This window comes from Polypterus senegalus, chromosome 17 (assembly GCF_016835505.1).
Source record: "Polypterus senegalus isolate Bchr_013 chromosome 17, ASM1683550v1, whole genome shotgun sequence".
Lineage (NCBI taxonomy): Eukaryota > Metazoa > Chordata > Cladistia > Polypteriformes > Polypteridae > Polypterus > Polypterus senegalus.
In genome coordinates, this window is record NC_053170.1 from 19658025 (window position 1) to 19670503 (window position 12479).

Here is a 12479-nt window from a genome sequence, read left to right on the forward strand (position 1 = left end):
AGACACCCCAACTTTAAACCAACCTTCAAGAGTGGAGGTGGCTGCAAACAATAGCAAACTACACTGGATTCAGATGCCATGTCTCCAACCATTTCTAAGAGGCCTATCCATAGGTGACCGCTGAACTCCACCCGATTTGAGGTGCCCCAGAAATATCCTTTAGGACTCATCTTCATGTTTCAGGACTTTCTTCCCAAGACTTCCAACACGCAAGTAAGTTCATCACCAAGAAATGAACAGTTGACTGGGGCACCCAACTGAAACGCTGGAGTGTCATGACTAATAACACCATCATGAAAACACATGACAGATGAAACGCAAGCAGTACATTCTGTAAAAATACCAAAAACCTTGTGTAAATTTTGAGATTTGGCTTTCAGAAACAAAATAATATACTCCATTAAATGGAATATTCAAAAATGTAAATGTGGTGTTTTGCCTTTCAAATGAGAAATGGATTTTCACAAGTAAAACATATGTTGACGCCACTGCTACATGTGGATGCACCTCTGCTAAGCAATTTCTCAGAGTGTTGTTGATCCCGGTTATTGTCATTGTCTGAGTCAGAATGGCTGGGATGCAAACTTTGGACATTGGGAATTATAATCGGCGGGAAATACTGCTCAGGTAAGCGTTGACCCCATCAGCCACTGACGGATCAGGCTACTTGGCTGTGACAGGGCTCTTAATTGTAACAATAAGCATCTCTCCTAGCTCCTCTGTGTGCATGCCACAGGGTATCATAACGGTTCACTTACAGACATAAATTAGGCTGGTGGCATGCATAGGGTTAACATCAGTGAGCCAAACAAGTGTTGGTGTACAGTGGAACCTCGGTTCACGAATGTCTCGGAACACATACAAATTGGTTTTAAACCAAAAAGTTCGCCAAACTTTTGCATCTGTTCACGACCACAGACTCGGTATAGGAACAAGCCAGTTTCCCTTTCGGTTTGTGCGTGCCAATGATTTCTGTACATGTTCAGTCTCTCCCTGTGCATTCCCTGTGCAGCAAGAGAGAGAGAGAGAAACACACACACACACGCACGCACGTGAGAGAGAGAGAGACACACACAAGAGAGAGAGAGAGAGAGACACAGCAGTTAAAGAATTCACCAGGCTTGTTTTTAAAGAGACAGATCCGAGCATTGTTTTAACCTCATTGTATTTAATGAAGACTTTTTTCTGTTGGATTTTAACCTCCAATTCACTTCTGTTTACAGCGATCGGTTCGTAGCGTGCATTGTTGCAATGTTACTTTTCTTGGTGGTTTATTAAATTACGGATTTTTCAAATATTAATTTTTTTCCCTGTGCTTAAAACTCATTAAAAAAAAAAAAAAAAGTGTTTTTAGCAAGCAGTTCGTTGTGCTATAGGGCGAACTCTTGCAGTGTTAGTTTTCTCTGTTGTTCAAGGTTTTCTCAGTGCTATTCAATGTTTTTACATTTAGTTTACTATTACGCTGTGCATTCTATTGTATTATTAACTATATTTGTGCTTAAAAACATAAATAAAAATTATTTACATACAGTTCGTACGTTCCGGAACGAATTAATTGTATTTACATACAATCCTATGGGGGAAATTACTTCGGTTCACGACCAAATCGGTTTACGACCAGAGTTTTGGAATGAATTATGGTCATGAACCGAGGTTTCACTGAACAGGTTTAAATTAGCAAATGGGACATACCTAAGAAAGCTGTATGTTCAGATTTTCTGATGACTGACTACATCATCAAAAAGTGCACAGGATTAGCAATAACATTTGTTTCCCTTTTGAAAAATGAGATCCTCCCCCAATTTGAAGGGGTGGTCATGACAGGCAAGGGATTTTTTTTTTTTTCCACAGAACTTAAACTATTTCATTCACACAGTTTAATCACTCATATGGCAAAGGTTACATTTGAATTCCACAACAACGCCTTTCGCGGGGAATTTTTTCCCCCCCAGAAAAAAACAACCCGAGTAAATGTTTTAAGAGCAAGGCTGCACATTATGGTGTGAAAGTGGATTGGTACATTTACTTTAAAATGTCTTTGTATAGAGTTCTTGGGTGTCAAGTAATGAGTCTATAATTATAATTACTACAATTATTTTTACTAAATCATTTTCCATTTTTCTTTCTTCATGAGCTCTCATTGAAGAATTTGTTGGTAACAGAACATATTGTGCGCACACCAAAATGACTGAAGTAACAACTAACGAAGTGGCATTTTTTTAATACCATTTGAACAAAGTTTACTGTCTGCTATCAATCATGGAGCAGCCCTGTAAAGTGACAGTAATACACCTGCAACCTTAAAATGCAGACTTCACTTTGCTGTGTATGACGAAACAGAGAGGCAGCTGACTGCTTGTACTATCGGACAGGCCGGCATTTTGCAGGAGGTATGCCTTAAATCAAAAAAGAAACAGGAATACATACAGTGGTGTGAAAAACTATTTGCCCCCTTCCTGATTTCTTATTCTTTTGCATGTTTGTCACACAAAATGTTTCTGATCATCAAACACATTTAACCATTAGTCAAATATAACACAAGTAAACACAAAATGCAGTTTTTAAATGATGGTTTTTATTATTTAGGGAGAAAAAAAATCCAAACCTACATGGCTCTGTGTGAAAAAGTAATTGCCCCCTTGTTAAAAAATAACCTAACTGTGGTGTATCACACCTGAGCTCAATTTCCGTAGCCACCCCCAGGCCTGATTACTGCCACACCTGTTTCAATCAAGAAATCACTTAAATAGGAGCTGCCCAACACAGAGAAGTAGACCAAAAGCACCTCAAAAGCTAGACATCATGCCAAGATCCAAAGAAATTCAGGAACAAATGAGAACAGAAGTAATTGAGATCTATCAGTCTGGTAAAGGTTATAAAGTCATTTCTAAAGCTTTGGGACTCCAGCGAACCACAGTGAGAGCCATTATCCACAAATGGCAAAAACATGGAACAGTGGTGAACCTTCCCAGGAGTGGCCGGCCGACCAAAATTACCCCAAGAGCGCAGAGACAACTCATCCGAGAGGTCACAAAAGACCCCAGGACAACGTCTAAAGAACTGCAGGCCTCACTTGCCTCAATTAAGGTCAGTGTTCACGACTCCACCATAAGAAAGAGACTGGGCAAAAACGGCCTGCATGGCAGATTTCCAAGACGCAAACCACTTTAAGCAAAAAGAACATTAGGGCTCGTCTCAATTTTGCTAAAAAAACATCTCAATGATTGCCAAGACTTTTGGGAAAATACCTTGTGGACTGATGAGACAAAAGTTGAACTTTTTGGAAGGCAAATGTCCCGTTATATCTGGCGTAAAAGGAACATAGCATTTCAGAAAAGAACTATCATACCAACAGTAAAATATGGTGGTGGCAGTGTGATGGTCTGGGGTTGTTTTGCTGCTTCAGGACCTGGAAGGCTTGCAGTGATAGATGGGACCATGAATTCCACTGTCTACCAAAAAATCCTGAAGGAGAATGTCCTGCCATCTGTTCGTCAACTCAAGCTGAAGCAATCTTGGGTGCTGCAACAGGACAATGACCCAAAACACACCAGCAAATCCACCTCTGAATGGCTGAAGAAAAACAAAATGAAGACTTTGGAGTGGCCTAGTCAAAGTCCTGACCTGAATCCAATTGAGATGCTATGGCATGACCTTAAAAAGGCGGTTCATGCTAGAAAACCCTCAAATAAAGCTGAATTACAACAATTCTGCAAAGAAGAGTGGGCCAAAATTCCTCCAGAGCGCTGTAAAAGACTCATTGCAAGTTATCGCAAACGCTTGATTGCAGTTATTGCTGCTAAGGGTGGCCCAACCAGTTATTAGGTTCAGGGGGCAATTACTTTTTCCACACAGGGCCATGTAGGTTTGGATTTTTTTTTTCTCCCTATATAATAAAAACCATCATTTAAAAACTGCATTTTGTGCTTACTTGTGTTATATTTGACTAATGGTTAAATGTGTTTGATGATCAGAAACATTTTGTGTGACAAACATGCAAAAGAATAAGAAATCAGGAAGGGGGCAAATAGTTTTTCACACCACTGTAGATGCGCAAATACAAGGTGATGATCACACCTTAGTGTACCTGCACAAAATTAGAAGGGGCATAAATACAGTCAAAGTAAAAAGTATGTGAACCCTTTGGAATTATCTAGTTTACTGCATGAATTGGTCATAAAAAGTGATCTGATCTTCCTCTAAGTCACAGGTATTGATATACACACAATGAGCTTAAGCCAATGACACACAAATAATTCTACCCGCTTATATCTTTATTTTACAAATGCATTCAATGTTCACAGTGGTAGTGGAAAAAGTAAGTGAACCTTGGGATTTAATAACTAGTTAAACCTCTTTTGGCAGCAATGACCAGGCACTTCCTGTAACTGCAGATCAGACCTGCACATCGTGCGGGGGGAATTTGAGCCCATTCTTCCCTGCAGAACTGCCTTAACTCTCCCATATTCTTTGGTTGTCTTCTGTGTATAGCTCCCCATGTCATTCCACAGCATCTCAATAAGACTGAGATCTGAATTCATTTTCCCCTCAATGATGGCAATCTGTCCACACCCTGATGCAGCAAAGCAGGCCCAAATCATGATGTTCCCTCCACCATACTTTACTGTAGGGATGATGTTTTGATGTTGATATGGAGTGCCCTTTTTACACCAAATGAAGTTCTGCTTATTCCTCCCAAGTAGTTCAATTTTGGTTTCATCACTCCACAAAACATTTTCCCAGTACCATTGTGGAGTGTCCAAGTGCTCTTTCGCAAACTTCAGACGTTCAGCAATGTTCTTTTTTGATAGCAGTGGCTTCCTTCTTGGTGTCCTGCCATGGGCTCCTTTCTTGTTCAGTGTTTTGCGTTTAGTTGACTCATGAACAGAGATGTTAGCCAGTTCTAATGACTTCTTCAAGTCCTTTGCTGTCACTCTAGGGTTCTTCTTTACCTCAGTCCTGACTTTGCGTTGTGCTCTTGGGGTCATCTTGGCAGGGCACCCACTTCTAGGCAGAGTAGCCACAATACCAAATTGTCTCCATTTATAGACAGCTTGCCTAACAGTAGACTGATGAATATCTAAAATCTTGAGATGATTTTGTAACCCTTTCCAGCCGTATGTAGATTAACAATTCTCGATCGTAGCTCTTCAGACAGCTCTTCTGTGTGAGGCATGATTCCCATCTGGATATGCTTCTTGTCAAAAGCTCAGACTCAAACTTCATAGTGTTTTTTATCAATCAAAGTGATTCTAGGCCGCACCTCTCAGCTCACTTCATTAAATGGACTCCAGGTGTGCTAAATTCTGACTGCAATGAGCTTTTTAAAAAGTCATTAGCTTACGGTGCACTTTTTCCAAGCTTCAGTTTCACAGTCTGAAAGGATTTATTCAATATGGTCAAAAATTCTCTGAAAATCTGTGTATCTTTAGTTACAGGAGACTGTGTTTGTTCATTATTGTGACTGACATGTTTTATATGGGAATTATACATAAATATAGATAATATAGATGTATAGGGAATTCACATACTTTTTACTTTGACTATATATTAATAATACTGGATCTATATAATGGGCAGAGAAATTTCAAATATTTTACATACTTACCTTTTGTTTTGACACCAGTTGCGTCATATTCAGCCCTTCATTTATTATTCCAGCAAAATCAGCCTCTCGTTGAAATTCACGACCATCCACTTAGCAGTGCCTTGTAGTGAGAAATATTTTCCCATGCGCATCTCCACCTCTGACATCATTTTCGCCGCAACTTCCTCGCACCCAGTGCGGGATACAAACCTGCCTTTATGCGGCTCTGGAATATGTAAGGGGGGGCCATACCAACACATAGGGTAATGGCACATACTGTATGCTCAACAATGAAAAAAATATATATAACTGTTACAATATAACTGTTTAAAGTTTCAATGATTTCATCTGCCACTGGCAAACTAAGTAGAAATGATAAGCGGCAAACTATTTTTGGTCACATTTGCGTTTGTTTTAGTTGAAGTCTGGAGCCCTGGAGGGACCATGGGCTAGGCCACTAGTTGGTTGCTTGTGGTCCACTATTTGAGTCGGCCTGGTGTGGACCAATAACCAGACAGCAGTTCATTAGTCTTACAGATTCTTATAAAAGTTCTGTTTTTTTAATACATTCTTATTTATTGTGTTGCTGAAGAGTGGAGGCATGTTGCATGATTGTCAGACATTAAACGAAACAATTTCACTGTACTCTGTACATGTGAAAACATTACTACTACTGATAAAGGTTAAGAAACACAGCTTGTTGAAATGCTGCCTCTGTTAAACTACTTTACATTAAACAAATGAGAGGAGACAACTCAGTCTGTCCAGCTAACGGTTTGATGAACTACTACCATTTAGATCCAAATATCTCCTCCATACACTGTTAGACAGCTGTCAAAGTTTATGTTTCAACTACAACTAGGTAGTATGCTGCAGATTTCCTTGACTCTTTTTATGAAGATACAACACAGTATCAAAATTGTAAATGACAATGCAAAAATTAGGCATGACTTTATGAAATTTGCCAGTTGTCTCCCCATGTTCCACCTCTATTATTCTTGCTATGCCCAATTTCAAAATAGGGGTATGAATAAAAAACATACCACACACTGCCAGGACGTTTGTACTGTAGTTTCTTCAGTGATTTATTTGTACAAATAGGGCAGTGAAATGCAAACTCTAGTTGAATGGGAAGCGTGACTTGATGTAAATAGCCATTTTCAACTATGCGTCAGCATCTGTCCACACCAGTCTAGCAGCACAGTATAAATGTTATTCACTCAAAAGAAAGTTAATCAAAAAAATCAAAGCCATCTTGATTGCCTGACACTTAGACTAAGACCACACTAAAAACACCATTTTTAAGTGAAAAAGTAATAAACAAAAATGTTGTCCGTCCACACTAGTATTTTCTCGTCATTTATGAAACTATCTCCATCCACAATAAAATGACCAAAAATGCATATAAAATAGATATTCATCTACAATAGGCATGCGTGCATCACCAAAACAAATCCTTAAAGGAATTGTAATGCTGTCGCCACTGGATTTATCATAAAACTGTACAACAGTGAACACTGGTAAATTACTTGTCCTTTGTTTGTTTCTGAGGCATTCCGACCTGACCTGCATACAGGTAAACAACACGACATATGCCATGGAAAGCAGCTCCTCTACTTTCCCTTATGCTGGAATATGGTCTCCTGTAAACCTGACCAGTGAGGTAATGAGACATTTTAATGTGCAGGATCCAATCAGGGAAGGACCACGGAATAAGCACTAACAAATCTGGGTGCAATAAGAGTCTGTTTTTAAAAGTCTGTGTTTTCACCCCTCCACACTACAATGCCAAACTAGCATTTTCAGAAGTATACAATGCTGGATGGTATTTTAAAAGTCTGTTTTCGAGAGTTAAAAACACTGGGGCAGCAAAAACAGTGACTAATGTCTGCATTTTTAAACGAAAACTTAGTAGTGTGGACATGGCCTCGGGCACATACTTGGTATGCGTTATATGCTGGCCTTTCTACTCTATAGTAATAATCATATAGAGGCATACATACCAATTTATATATTAAAGACATCATATTATAATATTAAAAATATTGTCCTCAGTGTTCAGCCATAGTCTCATTCAGCCATAGGGACCGTCACCCAGACAAAACCAAGCACTTGCAAGAACCTCAAAGCCACCGTTGAGAATGCCAGGCCAAACCATAAGTATTTCATTCTCAATATTTTAAGATCAGTGGCAAACTTAAACTTTGTTATGCTGGCAGAGAAAAGAAGATGCTGACAGATTCTTATGCTCATGAAGACAATCCTTTGAATGCCATCTCATACCTGTCAGGCATTAAGCGGCAGGATAAGCAGCCTTGATTAATAATCCAAATCCTGGCCGCTCAGGAATGAGTTTGGGAAATGGGCCCACAGCCCACAGACGGATGCGCAAGCCAGTATGCTGATCCTACTGCTCTTTTCCGCAGATGTGTCGATGACTGTTTCAAGAGCAGACTTGTTTACATGTGAAAGCTTGTCATGCCTGTGGCCAGGCAAATTGTGCCAGGCAGTCGATGAATCAGACAGGCTACTTGGTCTCTTTTCACTACCGGTGACTCAGCAGGAGCCACTGAGAGAGGTGGTGGTGGGTGGGAATAATGGGCCTGACCACCATCTGAATGAGTGGGGGGGACCACAAGAGAAGGCAGGAAACGAGACCAGCAATCACTTGGGATTGTGCCACAACCTCTCCAAACACACAACAGCATGAGGTGGTGGAGTGACTACTGCAAAGACATCATTAAGCATCCCTTTTTAAGTATTGGGAAGTGTGCACACACGGACAAGTGGAAAAGCATCAGTCAAATAAGTGAATTGACAACCATATGGAGACAGCAGGAAAAGATGCTGCTGACCCGGGGTTATGGAGATAATGTGGCCCCATGAGGGTTTAAATATCACCTGCAGTCTTGCATTATTATAAACATTCCAAGAGGTTCTGAGAAAAACTAGATGAAGATCTATATGGTGAAGACTAAGTAACTAAAAAGCAGCCATGGACAAGTTGGACATCTAAAGAGCCTCACTGGATGACAACAATTCGAACAAAACAGTCGGGGATAATCCAATGTGACGTCAGGATGAAGATTCTGCTCCATATCACATTCAGGCAAAGCACAAGCAGGTTAATACAAAGTATTATTACATATTTGACAGACTTTTTTATCCAAAGCAACTTACAAGATCAAGGCAGTAGACTGTGCATTTATTATCTCAAGTACTCCAGTATAGTTAACACTATTTTACAGGAATTTGGGGTGACAGCACACTCTGAAAGTGTTTAGTTGTCTTTATTTTCATGGATTAAAAAGGGGACTTATCTTAATTGCTTTTGTACAGACTAAGAGGCAAAATTAAAAAAGGCAGACACAGTATGGGATGCACTTAGGACCTAGAGTTGGTAGTGGATGAGAGAGTTAAAATAAGTGAGTGCCATTATAAACAATGCTGCACATCTTCTCGCTGACCACTAACACTGAGAATTTTAAGACAACAAATTTAGCAGAAGTATGTTAAGAAACACGACTGGGGCTCCTTTATACCAATGGTAACACATCTGTATAGTGCTACTCTGGGACTGCCACGTCACATTTTATCTTTCTAATCATTCTGGTATATATTTGGGCTTCTTATACCTAGAACATTAGCATCTGTGTAAATGTGAATATGAAAAAATAACATTCAAATTAATTTAGTGATATTTAATTTACAAATTCATATATTGTATCATTTTGTTCGTCTAGTAATAGTTATTTAATTAATCTAGTGCTCTGCAATATACAATAGTTTTGGTTTCCCCTATGGTAAATAAATATATAAATGTTTTGGCATACCCAATCTGGAGTAAGCAACACATAGTTAGAAAGTCCTTCATTTTCACATGGTCAACTAAGTTACTGCCTGCTTCCCTAAGTGAGTGTTCTTGAGCCTTATTTATAGTGATGGCAACTGCAAGTTGCACTGGATATTGCAGTCGCTTAAAATAGAAAGTATCATAGGAATGCATGGAATGAACACACCTTTTCCTTTAACATTGTCAGTTAAAATGGTTGCTACTAACAAAAAAATAAGTAATGTAAAATTATGGTCTGTCATACTGGATTTTAATTTTGAGAAAAAAAAAATCTTCAGATTTGTAATCTGACTTGGAAAACCCCCAGGTACAAGTTTTGGTTGAAACCGATTACTAAAGAACAATGTCTACACTTCCCATGTGTCAAGGGGATGAAATCGGGCAAGGAGTGAGGTGTTCAGGTTTCATTGTAGCCAATCCTATTTGTATGGTCCTAGAGAGTAATTAAGCAAACTTTGATCCAGATCAGTCAAAGGGTTTAGGATTGTATAGGGAACATGCAGACATTCTATTTTTTATAGATATAGATTTATTTATTTATCACATTCATATCTGCTCACGCTCCTTTACACCCATTTTCTCATTTCACAGTCCATCATACTCCACTGCAGTCCACTTAATGCCATAAAGGTGGAAAAGAGAAATAGAGTGGCCACTCTGTGTATGCCTCTAAACCATTCAGTGTCTATGCAATAGTTGGCATCCATCCATCCATGTTCCTAACTCGCTTACTCCATCAACGACTATGACCAAACTTTACTCATGCACTATTTTATCTCCATCAAAACATTTTCAGGATCATCTTTTTCATTACAAGATTGTGAGGTATAGTTTTCTACTCTGGTAGCAAATTAGACACAAGGTAGGACAGCTCTGAGTGGGTTTACAGGAAACACGGGTTCATATTGGATCAATTGAATTTTACGATTAAACTAAGAACAGCTGCTATGGGGTGCGGAAGGAACAAAAAAAAAAAAAAAAAAGTGCACAAACACAGGGAAATCATGCAAACTCCACATGGTAACTTGAAGTGATGGGACAGCAGCATCACGGATACCCATAACAGACGAAATCAACCCATCCATACTCCGTTTCACCTCTGTGCCAAACAAACCCCTATACTGATGATTACTCGATTACGTTAACCTCTTTTATAAGTCGCTTTGTATAAAAGCGTCGGCTAATCAACTAAATGTAATGCATATATCTGTACACCCTACAGATGCAGTGGAAAACTGAGATAAAGGCGCGCGGGCACTTGTTTTATAACAAACAGATGACACCTGTACATTCTGATATTTTGGAGACCTCCTCTGGCCCAAATCAGCAAACAGAATATGAACAACGGAGAAGAAGTTGGTACGTTCAGATACAGAGATTTTACATTAATATGGTCAAAGTAAATGCAGGCCAACAAAGTATTCCCCTCCAAATCTGTACTCGCAATATCACTGGGTGATGAGGTCCATTTAGACCCCCGCTAATCGGGCAAGGGGCTACCAGATCGTCTATAGCTCGGCTCGAAACTGTCAACCGCCACTCACTTGACAGCTCCTTAACGGTCACTCGCGTTTTCAAACAGGAGGCGATCTGTTCCTACCTGTAGTGCTGATTTCCATTCATCTGGTCAGTGTCCGGCTTCTACACGTCAGAACGCAGCGCTGCTGTGCGGGCTGGATGGCGTTTTAGTTCCGCGGCCGGGCGTAGGGGCCTTATATCCTCCGGCGCGGCCCTGTCTTTATAGCCGCCGATCAGTCGCCTCCCCGATAATTCCCAGACGCAACGACTATTCTCCCGGGGTCGTCTCCCGGCGTAGCAGCGCTAACTGGTCCGGTTCCCGGATGGTCGGTCGCTACTCACTGCTCAGCCTTCTTTTTACAGTTCTACACACCCCCGAGGGATAATCGCGACTCGTTGCTTGCCCAGCCAACAACCCACTACGTCTTTCTTGTCGGCCCTGCTCCCGGGATTACCGCAACGCTTTACCGGGGCCGAAGACTCTTCTCTCGGGGAAACCCTAGCAGGAAATACCGTCTCTCTAACCGACTGCAGGAACATCGTCATATCCGGTGCCTTCGTATTATCCGGCACTACCCCCGACTCCTGAATTATTAATGACGTAAGAAACGTACCTCAAGGCCACACCCACTCAACAAGTCAAATTAACTTTATAAAAGACTAAAAAAGGCACTGCAACTTCTTAACTACAGTGTATCCTAACTCTTCGGGTAGGTAAACGAATATAACAGACTTTTAGAGAAAACACAGAAGCTAACTGCTAAAGTAAACTGCGGCGCCTCTACTGTTTAAGCAAACAATAATTACAGAGCGAGTCCTTCCGTTATGTCAGTTTTACAACTACTACTAATCTTCTAAATATGTGCAATTTTAATAAACATCCACAGGCTTAGATCATAGTTAATATAAATGGCACCTGTTCATCCTATCAGTCAAGTCTAAATTTTGGCTTAATTATTGGATCTAACACGGTATGTCTGATCTAATGTGATCACTGTAAGTATTATGCTCACTGCAATATTTTGTTTGTACTAAATTTCTTTGATTTTTATTTTTAATGTTATACCATGCAAAACCTGCTAACAAACTCAATTTCCCTCTTGGGAAAATACAACTCAGTACATAAGGTAAATAATATTCTCCTAACCCCAGGGGTTTCCAAGCTCAATTCTAGGGTGGCACTGTAGCTGCAGGTTTTCATTTCAACCAATTTCACAAATAATGATTCAGATATACTTTTAAATTATCTTTTTGTTTGGTCTCATTTTTACATATAGAAATATGTATAGTCTATTTACATGTCAACAATATTCACAAGTGTGCATTGTTGCCATATCTTTAAATGTTAACTTTCTTGTACCGAATTTCGTTTTGTTCACTTTATACTGTGTAGATTAGAAGTGCAAACACAGGTGCAAATGACACTAAATATTAAAGGGAAGCAGGTACTCCACTGTGAAATTCACATGTGAGCTAGTTAATAAGAAAATGCTTAAATGATCAGAACATAAAATGGCAAAA

The 12479-nt window shown here is 39.8% G+C and overlaps 1 protein-coding gene across 4 annotated transcripts in view; it reads right to left on the reverse strand.

The window, feature by feature from the left end:
* Nucleotides 1-11473, reverse strand: part of LOC120517379 (protein argonaute-3) — a 37827-nt gene extending 26354 nt beyond the window's left edge. For 2 of the 4 annotated variants that reach the window (XM_039739658.1, XM_039739657.1), the window contains exon 1: nt 3350-3517. In XM_039739658.1, the coding sequence (XP_039595592.1) occupies nt 3350-3440 (91 nt within the window). In that variant the 5' untranslated portion in view covers nt 3441-3517. Of the gene's footprint in view, nt 1-3349; nt 3518-5608; nt 7250-11040 lie in introns of those variants that run through there. The other 2 variants (XM_039739660.1, XM_039739662.1) reach the window with 2 other exon arrangements.
* Nucleotides 11474-12479: the final 1006 nt, after the last annotated feature.